We start from the raw sequence: 22,420 nt of genomic DNA on the forward strand, positions 1-22,420 counted from the left end.
TTAACTTTTTACATTTTATACACACTCAATCTTACCACTTAGCCATTGGAGTGGCGCTGATATTATAACAAAACATTATTAAACGTCTTTCACAATGTATGTGATCTTGTAAAGCTACGGAGAGAACTGTCTGTTTGTATTCATTGTGAGTATTGAAATCCAATTTTTAGTACCACAAGTCCTCAAACCTACTGTTGAGCCACTAAGGACCTTTCATCATGATGTTCTAATAAGCATCTGAAATATGTTTTCAGGTAGACCAAAAAATATAATAGAGGGATTTCGATTTTCACTTTTAAATTCATCCCTCCAAACAAATATTGTTAATTTAATAAACAGCTGTAATTAGAGTTTTGCACTTCTCATAATCTTTTAATGTTGTAAATGTACCTCTCTCTGATGCTAACACAGTTACATCTAACGCATTACAGTATTCGCATATTCGTATCAATACAAGAAAAAATATACAAGTTTAACATTCTGTCGATATGTTATATTTAATTCCATAATACGTTAATTATTATTATTGTTTTAAATGAAATAATTAAATATACAGTTCTAATTTGCATTAATGGTGTACAAATAATTATAGCTTAAATTTTTTTATAGGAAAATGGGATGATTTTGACCTATCTGTTTTTGCTCATTTGAAATATTAAAACTGACCTATTTATTTTTGATGTGGAAAAAATTTTACTTTTGGTTTTGTTTGATATTCGCATAAAGCTATTTGAAGCTAGCCATCCCTAATTTAGCAGTATAAAAGTAGAGGGAAGGCAGCTAGTCATCTCCACCCACCTCTAACTCTTGGGCTACTCTTTTACTAACGAATAGTGGGACTGACCGTCACATTACAATGCTCCCACAGCTGAAAGGGAGAGCATATTTTGTACTATGGGGATTTAAACCTGCAACTATCGGATTATGAGTCGATTGCCTTAACCACCTGGTCATGCCAGGCCAAAAATTTTAGTAACTTTAGTTGCTTAATTTTCAACATCGGTACAATGTTTTCTGCACTGCCAAAACTGCATTTCTTTTCAAGTATGATTTTCCCTGTTTAAACTTAGGAAAAAAAAACAACAACAACAAAAGTACCAAAATCCATATAAAATGTTTTAATATAAAAAGTTGTAACACATTTACAATGAACATGAATGGAAAGAGAACCCTTGAGTACACACACATTCACTGGAAACTATTAATTTTAGCTTAAACCATTTCTTCCTGTATTACATGGATCTACCAATTTTGCACATATTTACAAACAAACAATTAAACCACCTTTATTCAGGGCAGCAATAAAAGATAGTTTCATAATGGATTTTTATTTTGCAAGCAAACTTAAAAAAAAACAAAAAAGAACATCACAACATCAGAGTTAAACATGGTGTACACCATTGTTTCTCAAACTGTGCAGGCTTGAATATCACTTTTTGAAGTTGAAACCCAGTCCTAATGTTACATTAAAAAAAAGCAAAATTTAACAATTATAACACTTGCCCATTAATGGAAAGGATGTGATTGTTTTTCTTTTGATAAAATCAAAGAATATATGATGCAATATTTATCAATTTTAAGGGAAGAAAACACTGAGTTCAGTGGGGAATGAGTCTAGAAGTGAGAAAAGTAGCATTTACATGTATGTGGGAAGAAAAGGTTGGGGTTATTACAAACTTTATCATTTTATGTTAATTGTTTCATATACCACCAGTAGTAAAAATATCAGTTTGAAAATCCTTGGTGTACACAAAAGCACCTAGAAGACACAAAATGCCTTAGATTTTTTTGTTTTGTTTACAGTTTTAGCATAAAACATTTAAAACAATTAGTACAATTCAAGAATCTTTCAGAATTTTAAACTCTCAAAATGTTTTGGTTGTATCAGAATATGTAATCTGGAAAATATAAATTATGCTCCCATGTTGGTTCAAATTTCTGATGCAACAAATATACTATTAATACTACAGCATAAAGTCAATGTAACTACACATCTGCATAATAACATCAATCTGTGTGTGTGTGTGTGTGTGTGTGTGTGTGTGTGTGTAGAGAAACTATATTTGTTTTCTCTGCTTTAAATAGAAAATGTACTTTGCATAGGTCAAATTTTGTACAAAAATGAGTGAAAAACACACTACACACCCAAAGAATTAATATATATTATAGGTGTTAATGCTTTGAGAGAGTGAAGTTGATTTCTTTTTAATTATTCAAACAAAATATTTAGAAAACAGTATCAGCTAGACACAGCTTGATTGAATTGCTCAACATACATTCTAGCCTCCTTCTTACAACTGAGGGCACATTAAACAAATAATTAAGTATGGATACTTTTATAGCCAATAAATGGTTACTTTAACCTCTTTGAATTTTTTTTACATAAGAATTTAGCACAGGTAAGAGCAAGTCTATGTTAAAACCAAACATAATTGAAGAGGCAAATCAAACTTTGTTAATTAATAATACTGAAGGATTAATGTTGATTAATTATCCACCAGCATGCACTAGAAATATGAAACATTGATAATCTAGGACTAAATTTTGCACAGATGTACCAAATTGTCTGCAATATTCCATTAAAAAAAAGAAATCTATGATTTGACAAATGCATGATTTTCACAATTAGCCGTATCTGCCTGCAGATTCACCAGGGAACATGCCATGATTACATCACAAAGCATTTTCAATAAATTTAAGAGTTAGCCACAACGTTATGACTTCCGTAGAAGCTTTCATAAACTTTAAATATTCTTATAGTGTTAACACACTTGACATGTTACAGTTAAGAAATTGTGAATACATAACATTGATGTTAAACTACCATATATATAGGTTCACATACGTGTATGAATGATGTACATATTATTACACTTAACTTATGTGGTGGGAAAATGCACCCAAACAACAAATATTCTAACACAGGATACTGCTGCAAAAAGAAAAAAAGAATAGGTGTGGTGCTCATAATATCATAGAATGTGTTTTTCCATATGTTTAAACCCCTTCTTATAACTAGATAATCAAGTGGTCTGGTACTCATTGAACAAATGATTAGGTATGGGTATTTTTATAGCCAATAAATTGTAATTTAACCCTCACAGCATCCCACATATTTAGCTCATTTCATTATCCATAGCAAAACATGCTACTTGTTACATTTAAGTTAAAATAATAATAATAATAAAGAAATACACGTCATTGAAGAATATGGCAAAATTGTCATTGAAATTGGCATTCCAACTGCCGGTAAAATGTTTGTTGATAAAAATCAAGATGTTATGGTACTATTATGCTAAATACTTGACCCTAGTCTCCAGTTCCTCAAAAACAAGGGTACATTACATAACAATCCACCTTATGGTATATACCCTGGAACTGGTTGTTTGTTTTGTGACTGTATATTTTGTCCCCCTTTAGAAAATGAAAAATAATTATATTTCTTCTAAGGTTTCAATATGTTGTGTTAAAACTATTGTTTCTTTTGATATATATCCATTGCTATGATTTTGTAGCAAAACACAGATCTTAAAAATAACATATACACATACACAATAAATCATAGAAGATTAGCAAAACACAGATCTTAAACACATTAAGTTCATGCTCACGAAATTCAAGAAAACAGTTTCATATATATATCAAAAAGTGTGTAAATCTAGTTAACTATCACCACAAACATAAAAGGAAGGGACAAATATAACTTGTATACTGTTATTTTTTAAAGCACATAAGTAAATATAAAAAGAAACAACTAATCTTCATACAGTGCATTCATAGAGAAATCTACTATGAAGCTATTTTAGTAAACACATTTTACACATTGTATAAGTCATGTTTAGTTATGTCCTTATTAATTGATGCATTTTTTAGAAGTGGTATGATATTTACACACTACTACCAAATCCAATTTTTACAAGTGACTCATCTTGCTAGAAACAAAATGTTTCAATATGCTGAAGATTTGGCTTGCTTTATTTCGTACTTGCAATGCTTACACTGTAATGTTTCATCAAAATCACATTATAGCTCATAAAATATACCTAAATATTATTAAACAGCTTAGTTTCACTATTATAATTAGTAGGGATGAAAAAATATACTAAACCTCAAAAAATGTTTGAGTAAAACATTTTTACAAGGAAGATGCTTCAGAGACAAACATGGAAACTTCACTACTTATAATTAAATAGCACTTTCATCACATAACAAATATTGGTTGAAAAAAGGATACATCATTTATAGGCAACAAGAATCAGTTTGTGTGCTTGAATATCACTGATCCAGTTTTCCACTTACTCCTCAAAAACTTAAATTTGTGAAATCTCTTAAATTTTACAAGTTACTTTTAACCTGTTCAGTACCATAGACAAGATAACTCATCCAAGCCGATCGGTAACACAGTGCTACGGACGAGTTAATTCGTTCCCAATAATATCTGACTTCAACGCTAGATGTCAGCACCATACATGCATTTGACCTACTTACAAACTGTTTCACTTCCGATCCAAAATGGCGTCACAAAAAAGTTACAAAATAAAGAAGCATTAGAGTTGTATTGTAGCAGCTGAAATACTTGGCAGTAAACAGGTTAAATCTGAAGTTTAGAAATTTTGAACAGGAAATCACTAAAGTGCCAAGATACTGAAAAAAATCGTTAAACAATAAAAAGAAGTTAATATGCTAATAAATCTTTCATTTCCTTTTACAATTACTGATTACCTGCTCATGTAACCTACAGGAACTTCCAGCAAACCTAACTTCATTTACAAAAAATATCAGTTTAGAATTATTAAGTAACTGGTTTCCTTTTCTATTGCAGATGAAGAATATTATATATTCTGAGACATAAAAACAAAACTGCGTGTAAGTTCCTACCCTCAATACATATTCTAGTTAGCTAATGATAACCAAATAAAAGATTATAAAATTTTATTTATATTTAACTAATGAAGTGCATCAACTTGGGTCAAATTTAAGCAACCAATGAAACATGTTGTAGTATGTCACTTGTCAGGTACTAGAAAAACAAATTTGGTGTGTGCTGTATGTACATCACTTGTTTTGCACAATATTAAAGCATCTTTTAATATTTCTAATACACACTTTTCTTTTGAGCACACAGAAAGCTCAGTTTTTAGGATTTGCAACAATGTGTGTTTCTGATTTGTCGTAGCTCTTCATTATTAGATGTCTAGTAAAAACTATTTTTTAAGAAAAAACAAAAATTACAACAGTGAACGTGGAAAAATGATATTAACCTTTATTTAGAAGAGAAAAAAAAAGTCCCCTGCCTCCATCTGTCTTGGGAATGAGAATTCCTAGTTTATGTTTCCAAATATCTACTGCTGCTTCCATAAGCTAACAGATGCCTGACCACTTTGACACCTGCAACTATTTAGACTTTGTACATGCTACAAGGACAAGTTTTAGAGCAACATTATATATAAAAAAAAATAATGTCCTACTGCATATGTACATTCTCGACTTAAGTCAGAAAAAGACAACTTTATTTGATCCCAAGCTTTTGAACAAATATACATTCCTTTGTTAAGGTTACAAAGATTCATTGCCTATTAAAACTCAGGTTGAGAACTAAAGCATACAAGATTTAGGAACAATGCTATGAGTTCAAAAGCTTAAGATAAATCTTTTTATTTCTTTTCAATCACAACTAAAAAGGGGCAAACACATACAGCACCGACACCAACAAATTTCCAAAACTTTTTGATGGTCGTTTCCAATAACACTGGTTTCTTAGTAACAGATAACATGAAAATTATATTAAATATACCAACTAGTCTCATGGAGTTAACATAGTTTAAAGACAACAATTTTTGGAAAACAAAATTCAACAACAAAAACAATAAAACAAAATGAAAATTCCTTGAACCTTTTAGGGCCTGTCATGTTAAAAATGAAATTACAAGATTTTGTGTGTCCTGTATGAACAATTTTACATAATTCCTGTAAAAATAAAAATTCTTATTAAAGTCATATATTTCTTGATGTTTAAATTACTATAAAAAGATGTTATTATATAAGCTGGTCCACTATGATGTGCAGTTAAATGATTATGATGCTTTATGTTCAAGTGTTTCTCAATCCACATTATCCATGGTATTATAAACCAAAGTACTTACAAATAATGATTTAGAGTTACATAAACGAAACTTTAACATAGATGCATCTGGCTGCCTTACTATGAAAAAGGTATTTGATCAGAGACATTTTTTAACTTCACTCTAATGAATGACAACATTACACTTTTCAAACATTTTGTGCAAATATCACAATAAGTTTTTTTTATTTATTATCCAACCTTGACACACATGCTGAATATCAAGAGCTAGACACAAATGTTATCTGTGTTTGGTACTGTTACTCATAGTAGGCTAAAGATCAGTCACACTTAATCCTTAATATTAGTTCAAGTATCTAATGCAAATACAAAGCTTAATGAAACATTTCTTTTAGAACAAAATCAAAATGTCAAACAATAATGCATAAAAATAATTTTCTGTTAAAAAGTTCATTGAAATTATAATAAAACCACCAGGCAATGTAATGAAATATATAACCAAGATGATTGTAAGAATTGTTGAAATTCTGTCAGAAGTAAAAATAATTTTTTATCAAATTAATACTACACTTCGTAACTCACCATGTACTGAAGGTTATGTTTTAACCTATAGCTAGAAACCTTGCATTAATCATGACATTCAAAATGCATTAGAAACTAGAAGCACTGTGTTTCTTTTGCTTTGAAATCTATAAAATAAGTTTGAATGATATTAAAAAGAAATTTGTCTTTTATAAGTTAACTGCTGTTTTTCAGACTGAAATGCAGATACAAATAAATCCTAATCTGGCAAGATATAATATTTATAATGAGAGATATTACTGCATGTTTAAAACTTAATATATATTACTTGATTTAGTTATTAAATTATGGGGAAACATTCTGCAAATTCTGATAATCTTACCATAAAAGTGAGTTACTACAGAAACAGAAAACTGAAATACCTGTCAAGCTTCTAAGATATATTACTTCAGAGTATTGGAGTTGGAATACTACTCAACAGAACTTGCTTTTTGAATTAATTGCACTTAACTGAAATATTAATGTTAAATTAACTCCGGTTTCCATGTTATAAATAGTACTTTCAATGCTTTTGGTCAATTTTCTAAATAAAAATCAGATAAGTAATAAATGTGTAATTTTCCTGTAAACCACTAATTTAAAAAAAATAAACTTTACACAAAATTACAACTCTGAAAGAAAGTAATGAATTATTTGAAAAATTACTTTTAAGTAGATTTTTGTATATTCTTGGTTATGCAGAAAACGTTTTCTCCTATTTTAGACAGACTAAAATATTTGGTTTGATTATTTCAAAATGAATTATTATACCTGTATATTGTAACAATAGTTCAACTCATAATACAACCTTGCAAGAACCAAATGGTTATATCAAACAGAAGGGTGAACAAAAAAAACATTAAACACAGTCAACTTTTGTAACACACAAGTTACATTTTTTACTGCTAGTGTACATACAAGTCTTAAAAGTAAATGAATACTTAAGTTTTAACAATTTATTTTACACAACATAAACAATATTGCAAATTTAGTACAGACATTTCAACAGCCCTTTAAACAACCCATATTTCACTAAAACATCAAATCTAGACTGCATAAAATATCATACAAAACTGTATTGATACTAACAACAATCTAGATTAAATATGCTGTGAAATTCTGTGATTATCTACACACACACACAAACAAAAACATTACTTTTCAAACAAATTTTATAATGGCAAGAAGATAATAATGATTACTGCTAGAGGCAATTCTGCTTCTCTGATTAGTCAGGAGGCACTTTTCAAATATATAATATTAGTCATGAACCAAAAAAGACAGTGACTGAAATAAACACAATAATTGCATGCTTCAAGAAAGAAAGAAATTCTGGTAATAGTTATTTATGCATTAGATGGATTGTACAAAAATAATGAACACAGATAAATCAGTAATAAAGTCTAAAATACAAAAATGTTGGAAATCACTGAAGGACAGATACAGTAAAAATTTCAACCAACTGACCTTTAGTCTCAAAGGTTGTTTTGTCTGAAAAATTGACTTTTTCTTTTTCTTGGAGATTTTAAACATTTTTGCATTTGTTAACTTTGGAAGTTATTTTAGAAATATATATGCAGTACAGAATTTAACCATACATAAAAAACTTTAATTCAAGCTTTAAACAACTGAACTGTATATCATAAAATACAACTCAGCACTAAAATATTAGTGTACCTTGAAAATTTGTTTATCATGTACAAAGATTAAAATATCTATTTGCCCAAGAATATTACACATCATGGATTGAAGGTTTATTATGGTTACTTTAAGGTTTTAGTTAGAATAGGCAGGATTAAAAACAACGTGGACCAGTCTATGTCATGATATGTACAAGATCAGAATTATAAGAAGAAATATACAGTAATTACACCAAACTCATAACCACACATTATTTTTACAATATTTTATGCAAAAATCTTTGCCAATGTTGTACTTAAATATGTTAGTAGACAGCAGTTAATGTAATAGTTTCAACAGAAATTAGTAAAAAGTACGAGAGATAGCGTCCACTGACCCATCTCAAGACAGCAATATAAACTAACTATTACTACCACATAAGACATTCTGCAATTAGAAGAATACAAAAGAAAATACTATAATTATTTAATTTATGCTATCTGCGACACGCAAATCCTGATGTTCCATCTGGGCCTCGTGGCTGACGAACTACATTGTTCCCATCACATTTATTATCGATAATGTTTATTGTATCTCTACATATCCTAAAAAAAAAAAGTAAAAAATATCTGGCCATTAAAGATGAAATAATAAAACTATGTTGAACATTTAAAAAATGACAAATGTATTTGAAAATTTATGACACTTTTTTTAAAGTTACACGTGTTTGATTGTGCACTTACCCCTCATCACATCACATAGAACTGTATATTATCAGATTTTTCATGGTTTATATTTTAAATTGAAAATGTCCCAAAACCTACATACATTCACCCATGAACTGATGTGGTTTAAAAAAACCCAACAGTGCATTTTCATTGCAAGAATGTGACTTCCATTCACAGCCAATCACTGTTGTTAAGATGGTTTAACCAAAATGTCCCTGGTATAAAATTCTCCCAATAAAGGTGGGCCCATGGTGTAAGAAGCAAATACTTATTTACAATAATTTTAACGTATAAAATCACACTTTGCTAGAATGTTTGAACTAAAGGAAAGGATGGAATGGATTTGGCCTAAACAATAAAACAGCAGTACAGCTTCTCCAGTAAAGAATAACTAGTTACAGATAGCTTGTACTTTCTAAAAAAAACAACAACGAGACACAGGCACTTCATGCAAATTTCTACCAAATTCACACACAGTAGTATAACTACACTTCCTCATTACTGAAACCAGCCACAATAGAAAGTGGTGAAGTACACATAGACCAAAGAAGCTCAACAATTAAGTCAGATGACCTTTTCTTTTTCATAGGCTGATATATAGAACCAATTATTAAAAGAAACAAATTGAAACAAAAGAATCCTTAGTATGAACACAACCATCAGTTACACCTAGAGACATAGATGAGAGCATCACACTCAAAGGAAATGGGATACAACAATCCTGAAAAAGCAAATAGTCTGTAAGCATCCATATCCTAAGATAAACATGTCAATGGAGAAGTCAACAGATATGCTTTTCATCTAGTATAAAGATGTGTGGGGTGAAAATGAAGAAAATACATGGCTAGAGCTAGAGAACTATATAAAAATAGGTGAAGTGTAGTCTTCCCTGGCAGAAATCATTCAATGGATGCACCTTGGAATGACATATCATGCCAAGTGCAGTCTGCCTGGATAAAAACATTCAGGGGAAGTGCTTTGGACTTAGAACAAGAAAGATAACCAAATGAGGGCCACCCAGACAAAGACATCTGAGGGAAAAATTGGAATATGTCAAGTGTGGTCCAAGTTGCAAAAATGTACAGAAGTGCCTTGCATAATATATTTTGTGCCATATATTGCAAGTGTAATATGAAGCATAACAATGAAACAATGACAGAGAAATTAACAATTGTGGTCTGCCTGAGCAAACTTGTAGGGGAAACACCTTGAATTGATATCAAGATAGCCAAGGAAGGTCCACCCAGGCAAAAACATTCAGGGAAACCCTTTGATATACATGAGATTTATATCATGTACAGTCCATCTGGGCAGAAAACATCCAGTGAAAGCACTATGCATGATAAATAGTGCCGTAACATGTGAATAATGGGCAAAATATAGACAACAGCTCTCTTCTTATGAAGTGAATACATATGACTAAGATTATGACACTGATAAACTGACAGTGAAGAAAAAAGCATGGACCAAGTAAGAAAATAAGCTACATGGGTAGCGAGTCCTTGAGAGGACAATGGATCAGACAAAACCCATGCATAAAGATGGAGTTTGGCAATGTCTGGATGAAACACATCCAATCAAGGTTGCCAAAGTAGACACCTGGACAGAGATAAGGGAAGGAGTTTCTGCTCTAATATGGAACAACTGGTAACATAACAAGAAGTCTGTATCAGAGAAAGAACCCCGGAAAACAGCCTGAATGGAGGGCAAGCACAGAGGTGAAGGAACCCTACAATCTTGTCTGAACATATCTGCCTCCAGAAGTGAGGTGTGTGTGGAACGGGAGACCAAAAAGAAGGAAGTTTGGCATTCCAATGAGATGTGTATGCATCAATATGAAGCATAGCCAGGCAAAAACTCACTGATTAAAAAAAAAAACCCAGATGAAGGGACCAGTTAAAATGTAACCATTTTTTTCATGCATTCTGAAAAGGTTATTCTCAAAAAAACATAAATGGTAGGAATTTCATGCCCATCAATATTGCATTTTGAAAAACTTATCTACAAAACAAAAAGGTAGTTTTAAGAAAAACAGTTATTACTTGAATTAAACAGAAGAATAACCTAAGGGACTTACATGACTTTCTGAGTTTCATCCTCACTTGGACCAGACCCTAAAATTCTCCGTCGAGCTTCAGCGTACTCTGCTTCTCGCTGCTGTAATGTTTTCACAGGTTGTCGATTGGGTGATTTTTCACCATTTCCACCAAATCTAGCATCTGAAGGACGTTTCAAAATCTTCACTTGTGGCATATATGGTGTTCGTGAACTATCTTCTAACATTACTTGTGGAACTCCCACACACTGACCTTCACTTCCCTCGTTGTATTTTCTGTGCATAAGTATGTAATTGCAGAAGTTAAAACAAGCTCTGTCCTATTAAAGAAGTACTTTTAACTGTTCACATTTAACTGCAAACTTCGTTTACTAAATGACTTCAGTATGATAGAAGTAAAATGTGTAACTTTCTGAAGGAAAGCAGACAAGAAAATTAGAGTAAAATGTGGGAAAAAAAACAATCCTTCTTGGCTGAAAATTTAAAGTAATTTTAGTTGAAAATTAATGCTTCATCTACTTGAAAGTGTTTAGATGAAATTTTAAAAACTTCATTATTCAAATAAATCTTTTTAAACTAAGCAGACTGAATTATACAAAGTTTTAAGAAATAATCATTGTAAATATACCAAGAATAATAATAATAATAAAAATAAAAAGAGTATAAAAATGTATGCACATCTTGTATGGAGCTAAAATGTATAATGATGAATAGCCCTGTCAATAAATTTTAAACAAAATGGAAAACAAACCAATATAATACATGAAAAGAAACCAGTATGGAAATCAATACAAGTGAATATCCATGATGATGAGAAATCCACTTGAAGTGAAAATGTGTTCTGAAGATGGTTGGTATGGATATTAAAACTTTCATTTTTTTTAATTAAAGTGAATTTTCAAAATGAAACAATTGTCTTTTCTGTTGTCAGCTTACTCAAAAGAACAAGAAGACAAAACACTGAAACATTCAAAACTGTATAGAACATTTATAGGAAGAAAAAAATTTTCATTTTGCACTCTAGGATTCTATAACTAAAAATATTTAGATGAAAGATGTTTTAGTAATTTACAATTCAGTACATAACAATGGTGAAACTGAAAATACAGAAGTCAAACAAAATAACAACTAGTAAGTATAAATTAATATTATATAAATTATGAACAGTGCACTCGAAATTTCACATTTGTAGTCTATAATATGTGAAATTTTACTCTGTAAGGAAATAATTACTAAATCTTCAACCCAACATTAAAAAAAATTATCCAGCTTCAACCTATAAAATCAATGTTTTCTTCCATATTTTACAACTTACTGACATGTAAGCTAAGATACATGTGTTATAGTAATACCTGGTTATCGCTTACCTAAATGTGTTTTTGCAATTTTTTTTCTTTGGATAATAAACAAAAATACATCACCTCTTTTTAAAAAAATGCCACAGTTCAAGTTGCCATGAATTTACTCACTTGTTCTGAGTATATTTATTGCCAGTCTCATCATTTCATAACAAAAGTCACATGTATTACAAATACATTTAAAAGTACTTTACAAACAAAAGTCACATAAGTATCTTTAAGTACTTCTTAAAGAATCCAAAAGTATAACCCACAGTCTGTAATATTACTTGAAACAAATGTTAAACACTATGAAGAGATTTGCTACTATTTGAAGCATTTGCCTTTCTTATTTAAAATACAACTTAACATATTTTTGGTTTCATCATGGTAACAGATAAGAGTTTGAACACTTTTCTTGATGACTGTAGTGAACAAAAAAGGTGAAATTTCACTAATGATTGTAAAACAAAACAGTACATCCTACAGTTACAATACAATCTTTACAATAATATACTTCTTTAAAATCATTCAAATCTGGAATGAAGCCTAAGAAGTATCTTTAAACCTCACAACTGACTCGAACTCATGACTAGCATAAAATAAACTCACTATTTACTGAAGCCTCAGTGTACTTATTTCTCTTCTTATTCCCAATTACTTCTATAGCTTCCCTCAAGGATCTTTACTCCCACTTTTACTCCACAAAAAATACCGTTAGAATATCTGTTAGTGGAAGCAGAACATGTGTCAAATTTGGTCCTACTAACTTGTCAGAAGGACATTTTAAAAATAGTGACCCTGGGATTCTGAGGGGGGGAGTATAGAAGTTTACACATAAACTGACAAACACATGGTTTAAACTAAGACTGAATGCATGATGCACAGTGGTTCATAGTAGCCACTTAAGTGTTGGACAATTTTCTGTAAGGTGCATAGTGCAGTGTTCTATAACTATCCTTGTTTATTAGACTCCTAAATATTTGAGTCAATATTAAATGTTGCATTGACTGATCTTTTATTCATCATGCAGTAGTAATTATAAAAATGTCCTACAACAGACAACTGTTTATCTCACATGGGAACATGATTTCAGTGATGTTTAAAAATCTCTGATGCTCTTGATTTTGATCACATACTTGAATGATAATAATATTAAAACAATTTCTGCATGAATTTAATTAGTAAACTATTACAGACTTATAAAAAGACTCAACTGGAAAAATTAGGTTTACCTAGCATCTCAAGATGTTATCCTTTTGGCAACTGAAGGTCAAGTAATCTAAGTACATTTTTACCTAAATTTAGTTGATCTATCACTGCTAAAATTATGGAAATAATTCTGGACAACTGGACTAGAAGTATAAACTAGGGATCTAATGAATCCATTTTATCCTTTTCTGTACTAACAGTGGTGTAAATATATGAAGAAATCCACATGAAGCACTTGACCATGGTTGTGTTATTTCTAGAGGTGTATACTGTTGGAGGTGATGTGATAGAATGGGAACATTTTTAGTAGTAGACATTGGTTCATTCAATTACTTCAGAAAGGTGTTGAATACTGTTACTAATCATATCCACTATACAATAATGCATTTATAACATTCCTGTGTTCTTGAAAACTGGTTCATAGAGTATGACAGTAAGAACACACCATTCCTATCTTATTAATCATCCTCCAGATGAGCTTAAATATTGCAACCACCACTGTAATATACAGTTAAAATACATAAACCAAGTGCAATTAATACTTCTTGAAAAATGGGCTATAATAGAAAAAAAAGATGATTCAATTTAATATCACATGTCGGGTGACAGTCTTAATGGTCATTGCCATCAAGTGTAAAGATACTGAATATCATACTAAAATTAAGACTATCATAATCCATAAATGAACTAGGAATGACAAACAAAAAAAACAAATCAGAGAAGTCAATGGTTCATTTCCCAAAGGTTCAGTTTGAACAGATGGTTTGTTTGTTTCAGAGCAAAGCCCCATTGAGCTACCTGTTGTGTCCACTGCAAGAAATCAACTCCCAGAGCTTAAGGTTGAAGTCTCTGGACTTACTGCTGTCCCACCAGGAGACAAAACAAATGGTTCTGAAAAGCATAAAATATGTCAATGTGGGTTTTAACTCCATGCCAAAAGTGTTGAGTTTTGGTAGTAATCATTGCAAACTTACAGGAAAGTAATGTTTGCATCAATATGAGGCTTATCTGAATTAAGAATATCAGAGGGCCAATCCCTCAATTACATGTACTCTCATTAAATTTAATCACTTACGAATAATAATATTAATAACTATTTATAGCTGCAACTGAGAGAAAAAAATAATGCCTAAAACTGATCAGTATTAGCCTAATGCCACAAACAGCTAACTTCAACCACCTGTAGGCCAAGATGAAAAACTCATAAATTCTTCAAATTAGAACATTTATAGAAGTATCTTTCATATTATGTCAGAAATATTTATACTTTTTAGAAACATTTCCACAGTATTTTCATTTCATGCATTACTTATGGGTAACACATCCATACACTTACTTCGATGGTTTTTCTTCTGCTTTAACTGTCAGTTCTTCAAGCTTCTTTTCTAAAATCTTTATAAGAATAAAAACTATAAGCTTAAACACTTGGTTTCTGACAAACACAGCTAAATGTAAAGAAAACACTTTGAAAGATCCATTTTTTATCACATTCTAAAATTTGAATTTTCACATATTATTGGCCATTTAGAATCTGATGGTAAATTAACCCTAGGATTAAAATTTCCAAAGTCTAGATGCAGATAATTATTTTACACAATATCTCATAGGACCATACCAAGTTTCCTTGAAACTCCTTTGATCCTCATGAATGAACAAATATCAATCCTTAATAGAAACTGTATAAGTTTCAAATTGATACTCAAGTTTATATCAGTAAGATTATATTACCTCATGTGCAATTCCTCTGAAATTTCCTGCACATGCCCCAATCCTTTAACAAACTCCCACTTCTACATGTTTCTATGTGTATAGAGCTAGCATATGATGTAACAGTTATCATGCTACGGTCATGCACAAACAAGGGAATGACACAACCTTCATGTACAGAAGTCCTTGCGAACACTAGCACATGATCATATGCTTATTCCTGATGAGGCAAAGAAAATGTACCAGAATTGAGGACAAAGAGTGAGAAGTTGATACAGAGAGCTAAATATCTATCTAAGGTACATCTTCAGATAAAGAAAATGTTAACTTTATAAACAGTACTTTCCTTTATGCAATTTAAAGAGCTGGAATATTAAAATTAACTAATGGAGGGGCTGGTGCCAATCAATTATTAAGATGAACTTCTTTCAGAAATAGCAACAGAAAAGAAAAGTCTGTGGGGTGTGGCTTCCACAAAGTCAGAGGTTATCTAGTGAAGCAGCACCCAATGGAAGACTGCATCCTTCTCAAGCAAGGAATACACTTTGCCCAACTTTGCCTGAGTCTCAGGAATTTAAAAAATATTTTATTTGTCATAGATCGTCAAAAGAAGCCTAAAGTAAAAATGTGATAGCTATAAAAAACAAAACTGGAATAAGATCAATGGAACTAATGTGTAATAAAAACAAAACAATGTACCACTAAACTTTGTTTATTTCTCACAAAGTTACACAAGAGCTATCTGTTCTAGCTGTCCCTATTTTAGTAGCATGAGACTAGAGGGAAGGCAGTTAATTATCACTGTCCATTGCCAACTCTTGAACTACTGTTTTAACAATGAATAATGGGATTGACCATCACATTATAATGGCCCCATAACTGAAGGAGCAAGCATGTTTATTGAGATGGGGATTTGAATAAGATACCCTCAGATTAAGAGTCGAGAGCCAGTTAAACCCAATTTTTCAGAGCACATCCAGCTTCCCTCTAAAAGCTTGTAAAATTTCTCCACAACTCCCAATGAACATCCATTCAGTAAGCCAATGATGCTATTATAAAAATTAACTTTTCCAAATCTTAAATGAGTACTTTATCCTGTTATCTTCCGAATAAAGCATTTAGAAATCAGCCTTTATTCTATTGATCTTTTCAATCTGGTATCTAGTAAGCTTTAATATAATCACATCTTTATCTATATGATAATGCTTCTATCCTTAAAAACATCTTGGGTGCTTTCCTCTATAACCTTTCTAAATACACCCTATTCCATATGAAGCCTAATTACTTGGTGGATAGAGAAAACCTCTTTTGAAATGTTATCAATGTGTCTACACATACATCCTAAAATTATATTAGTTTTACTACTAACAATGATGCACTGCTTCAACACACTGAGTGGCCTACCCACTGCTATATCAAGTTATTTGTCTTCAAAGATATTGTTGATTGTTTTGACACCTATATTAAATGTATGGTTCGAGTTATGATAATCCACAAAATTTACCCTGAACTTACTATAATTAAAGGTAACAGCTAACATACAACATCTCTGATTTAAGTTAACAAATTAGTAAGGGAAATTCTCCCATTAGCAATAACATTAGAAGACAAAATTTATAGCACAAAAAATTAAGACATGGCTCCAGTTAACAGTGTTTCCTTTCTAACAGAGTAGCCAGCCTATGGAATAAACTTCCTTCAGGTGTGTGAAAACATTTATATTCAAGGAGGTTTGAAGGAAACAGTATCAATATTTAATAAGAGTCCAGGGCTGGATATAAGGAAAGAGTTTGAAATAGAGTAGTCAGAGAAATTGTGGCTATCCAGTAGATTGGCCAAATAGCCTTTTTGTATATTTTGTTATATAAATAACATAAACTGTGTATTTTTTCACATTCCTCTTGCTTTGTTTATTTTGCTTTCTAAACACCAGAACGCATGAGTGACAAATGATTAGGTACAAAAATGTTCCCATACCACTAATTATATACATAGTATGTGGTACAAGATGGTTGCATGCATCTGGTATTTCCTGATATGTAAATCTTTAAAATTTTAATTTTTCTTTCACTTCAGTTGGGACTCTGAGTGTCATTCAGGTAAATGACTTTTTCTTACTGTAGTTACACATAGGACTGTATCAACTAATTGGTTATTAAAGGTAAATTCTTGCAGGAGATATTTCATGGCATCTGAAGGTAAAAAACTGTCTTTTTTATGTTGTTCAACCGCACTTTCACTTGGATTTAAATGCTGACCATTCCCTTATTAATGTCACTAGTGAATATGAAAAAAAAAAAGTCTCAGCAGAAAGTCCTGAAGAAACCCACTTTAAACTCCAATTCGGTTTAGGTGAATATTCAACCCTAGAACAAGGCATGGGCTCATCAGGCTGAAGCCCAAGGCCTCACACTAATTAGGGGTCCTCAAGCTATGGCTATAAATGTAGTGTAAGTAGAGGTTTTGTCTTGAGGTGGCATCTACAAGTTGAAAAGCCTAGGGACAATAAAACCCTCAATCCAGCCTTGTAAATATTACATCTGTTTTCTTCCTTTTCTCTGATCAATCTACCTTTAATTTATTGAACTAACTTATCTCCCACAACCACAAAGATAATTTTCTATTTTAATCTTTTATGTTGCACCTTGCTAAAAGCCTTTTAAAGTTACAGATATACCAAACCCACACTCTACCCTCATCTATGTAAGCAACAACATTTCTGAAGACTAAAAGATTCATGAGACAAAACTTTCCCTGTGTGAAACTGTGCTGGCTGTCCAACTAATTTCTGATTCTTGTTAATTGACTTTGCAAAGCATCTTTAATTAGCCTCTCCAAAACTTCCACCATCATAAAGGTAAGACTAAGTGGTCTATAATTATGAGTAATTCTTGTCACATTCTCTAAAACTAGGTATAATATTAACCACCTTCCAGTCTTCTGGCACCTGTTCATTTTTCCAAAACTCACAAAAACTTCAAGTAAGGTACTTAAATCTGTACTTCTTAACCTCTTTTAGTACCACTGAGAAAATATCTGGCCCAGGAGCCTCATCATTTTTCAAACTTCCTAATTTTTCTTTAATAGTTTTATGGCTAATATGAAGCTTATGTACACCAATCATATTTCTGACTGGTATGTTCTCAGAATATAAATATTATTCACATTTTCTCTAGTAAAAATGAAAAAAAATGTAACAACTCAATGATTTCATAATCTTCTATAAATAATCTTACTCCAGCATCCCAATCCCTCAAATGCCCAATTCTCATTGTAACATTATGTTTACTTTTAATGTATTCAAGAAAGCCCTTACCTAACCTTTACCTTTAAGTCATTTTAGTAGCCAACAGACTTAATTATTTTAAATTTCGAATATTCACTTTTTTAATAATTCTAGTGAGTTGTTCTGGTCTGTTACTTACAGCCACCATTTTTTGACTCTGTGAATCAAACTTATATTGAATATTTAATTTTATAAACCTCCCATGTCTGAGAAGCATCTCTACTTAACTCTACATCCTAATTATTCAGGATCAAATTCTCCCTCACCCTCCCCTCAAGATCAGCCTTTCCAAAACTTTGAACCATAATACCATTCCTCCTGAAACTTAATTTTTCAATGATCACTTCTAACCAGATCAAATTTGCCAACCTTACAACTTTGTTTTTCCTAACATTATAGAATTGGGAACAATAAAATTCATCATATAAATACACTATTTTTGTGTTCTCACATTTCTTTACGTCTTATCTACTTCTTACAACTGTAAGCTTAGTGTTCGAGATGTTCTAGGCTCAAAAGTAGGAATTTTGCAATGGATTTCTGAAGTGCAATTACACAACAGCAGAAATACAAGAAATTCTTAAAAAAGGGATGGTGTGAGTTCAAACATGTTATTGGAGTTTATTGAGAAAGTTGCAGAGCAATAAATATTAAACCTTCATTTATTTCAATCCAAAATCATATATATATATATTTTCTTTATAGTCTTACAGATAGCATTAAGATGTGAATTCATTTTTCACTACCTAACAATAAATTTATGGATGGCTGGTAGTCCTGACCCAGAGACTCCTTTAATTTTGCACTCTTAACTATATCCACATTGTAAGTTAGTAGTAAATTAAAAATTGTATCCTCCAAGAAAGTTCCTAAAATTGTTTGATGAAAAAAATCATCTGAACATTTTCCAACAACCTATCACTCTCACCATTTGACATTAAATTCTCTTGATCAATGCACTTAAACTTATAATCATCCATGATTATATCTTCATTAGTTACTGCATTCGTGTTCTTATCACAATACTTGTCAATGCATCATTTTACTTCCTTGGGTGTAGTGAGAATATTATTCTAACACTTTTGATAACTACATTTTTTGAAAATACCAATTATAACAGTTAGGTCTCTCAGACAGTATATTTTCACGAAAAAAATTCCACTAGAAAAACATAAGTGACAAAAGAATAATTAATAATATTAAAAATGTCCTAGTGTCCAGGATATCTACACAAGTTTATGAAAATAATTATATTACCCAAGTTAAAATCACCACTTTTTACAGTACAGTGTGAATGTTATACTTAGCTGGCATGGAAAAACAAACTTTCTTTTTTGATGTCATTTGCTATCTAGACAATATAGAAGGTGAAAATTTGATTTTCAAAAAGCTATTGACAAGATATAACACAGAATACTAACTTGACCCTTAATTTTTGTCATACATTCTAATGGTCAGTGCTTTGGCCTTTGTTCTCTTATTTCTATAAATATAAATTGATATGTGGGGTAAATGACCTTTAATTATAATAAGCACAAGGTAAAGCTTTTGGTTTACACAACTTGGTTTGTTTTGAACTTTGTGCAATGCTACACAAGGGCTATCTGTCCCTAATTTTGCAGTGTAAGACTAGAAGGAAGGCAGCTAGTCATAATCACCCACTGCCAACTCTTGGGCTTCTCTTCTACCAATGAATAGTAGAATGGACTGTCACATTATAATACCCCATGGCTGAAAGGGCAAGTATAACTAGTGTGATGGGGATTCAAACCCAGGATCCTCTGATTACAAGTCGAGTACCTTAACCACCTAGCCATGCCTGCCCTTTTACACAACTTGAACCACCATTTAATATAGATTAGAATCAACTCAGCAAAGCAACTTAAGAAAATTATTTCGAGATATGTAGAGATAACTTACTCAAGTCATCTGAGAAAGGATAACAACTGCTGAAAAGGTTTTACATGCAAGATATTAGAATGATTTAAGAAATGGAAGGGTTATCTTACAGCATTAGGTTAAGATTTTCTTATTTCCTTTTGAGACAAGAAGAGTAAGAGATAATCTTATCAAAGCTTACAAGATTATCAAAGTGAACAATAACATAAAGGTCACTGGTTTCTTTGTGTTATGTTCTAAGGACAGTCTGATGAAAAGACAGAAGTTTCAGATTTGGAAAACATAAACTAGACACCAGTTAAGAGATTTTTGTTGTTGTTTTTTTATTGGGGTGATTGATTTTTAGAATTGGTTGACATCAGCAGTAGTGCAGGCCAACATTTACAGGAGTATCAGATATAAATTCATTATTTCTGAAGAAATAGAGGGAAATTTTAAATTTTATTTCCATATGTTGTCCTTATGTCATTTCTTAAGTTAATAATATATAATTATCCGTACATTATACGTTTAAAAATCTAATTCTCATGTAAATCAACTTAGTTCTTTCACTCCAGTTTTTAACTGTTAGTTTTATACTACAGCAGTCTTACTTTTAGTATGATTCTAAAAAGGTAAGTTAATTTAAATTTAAGATCTAATACTGATCTACACATTATTAAAATAGTCCATACATACACTAAGAATAAGTTAGAATAGCAAACAACACTAACAGTAATACAAAGTTATTAGCAGTATTTTTGTATTACTAACTGGTATCCATTCCAAGCTGTACATCTACAAATTACAACAAAGGTCAAACAGGCAGTAATACCTATTAATACGTAATCCAAGAGCGACTTGTTTCTATTGAAAGTGAATAACAGTATATATATACAGAAGATGTAGAGTAATGTTACGTATATAGACATTTACCCCATTTTCAATCATATCTTCCCAACTGTCGCATACATCTTCCGACACGTCGTCTGCCATTACGACGGAAGATAAAAAATAAAATGAAATATAAAGTACAGCGCCCTCTAACGTTATAAACTGGGAACGCGAGCACGAAAGAAAATACAAAATTTCAAAAATTTGTAATTAAAATAACGTTAACTGTAAGTATGTTTTTCCACATTCTTCTTAATTTGTCTCTTTCAAATTTAGAATCAGAGGTGAGTAAAAATAGTATTTCAGGTCTGTTTTTGTCCTCCACAAACCAATGCCTTTTGTACATTACCAGAACTTATCTATTAGGGTGAATGATTAGAAATGAAGTTAGTCGAAGACGTTTCAAATTGAAAATTACGGTTTGAATTTGAAAAGCTAGAAAACATAGTTTCTAATGTTTCTTATGCTATTAGCATTTAAAGCATTATGGTTTAAAATACAATATGATTGAAGGTCATTTAGTTTTCATTAACCCATCTCATTGCATCATTAAACTAGTTTTGAGAAGCCACTAGAACTTGGTACAAATGGCATTTATTCTCGTAACTTTTCTATGGGTCCTCAGAAATAGGAATGGTAAGGGTGCGTAAGTCGCCATTCACTTATATAAAATTACAAGGTCAAGGGTGATTGAATGCAAATTTTACTATCCCAAATGAAATAATATATTTAAAATTTTGTTTGTTTGTTTTGAAATTTCGCACAAAGCTACTCGAGGGCTATCTGTGCTAGCCGTCCCTAATTTAGCAGTGTAAGACTAGAGACTAGAGGGAAGACAGCTAGTCATCACCACCCACCGCCAACTCTTGGGCTACTCTTTTACCAACGAATAGTGGGATTGACCGTCACATTATACGCCCCCACGGCTGGGAGGGCGAGCATGTTTAGCGCGACGCGGGCACGAACCCGCGACCCTCGAATTACGAGTCGCACGCCTTACGCGCTTGGCCATGCCAGGCCTATATTTAAAATACTATTCCAAAATATTTATCTAAATCG

General features: G+C 31.5%; 1 protein-coding gene across 2 annotated transcripts; it reads right to left on the reverse strand.

The window, feature by feature from the left end:
- Window positions 1-1,092: 1,092 nt before the first annotated feature.
- On the reverse strand, window positions 1,093-21,503 carry LOC143230522 (SUZ RNA-binding domain-containing-like). 2 transcript variants are annotated; one of them, XM_076464243.1, is made up of 5 exons: window positions 21,404-21,503; window positions 14,933-14,988; window positions 14,395-14,487; window positions 11,069-11,323; window positions 1,093-8,868 (listed from the first exon to the last, which is right to left on the reverse strand). In XM_076464243.1, exons 1-5 carry the CDS (start codon window positions 21,461-21,463, stop codon window positions 8,760-8,762), a joined length of 573 nt encoding a protein of 190 aa, XP_076320358.1. In that variant the 5' UTR covers window positions 21,464-21,503; the 3' UTR covers window positions 1,093-8,759. The 2 variants fall into 2 exon arrangements, with proteins under 2 accessions (XP_076320358.1, XP_076320359.1); XM_076464244.1 differs by lacking the exon at window positions 14,395-14,487.
- Between the last annotated feature and the right edge of the window lie 917 nt (window positions 21,504-22,420).

The sequence above is a fragment of the Tachypleus tridentatus genome, chromosome 10, assembly GCF_004210375.1.
Source record: "Tachypleus tridentatus isolate NWPU-2018 chromosome 10, ASM421037v1, whole genome shotgun sequence".
Taxonomy (NCBI): domain Eukaryota; kingdom Metazoa; phylum Arthropoda; class Merostomata; order Xiphosura; family Limulidae; genus Tachypleus; species Tachypleus tridentatus.

Coding starts and splice junctions, on each gene's coding strand:
- LOC143230522 (XM_076464243.1), bottom strand. CDS start 21,463: ATGGCAGACGACGTGTCGGAAGATGTATGCGACAGTTGGGAAGATATG. Junction 14,989..21,403: donor AAGATATGATTGAAAATGGG/GTAAATGTCTAT, acceptor ATTCTTATAAAG/ATTTTAGAAAAGAAGCTTGA. Junction 8,869..11,068: donor GATGAAACTCAGAAAGTCAT/GTAAGTCCCTTA, acceptor TTTTTTTTTTAG/GATATGTAGAGATACAATAA.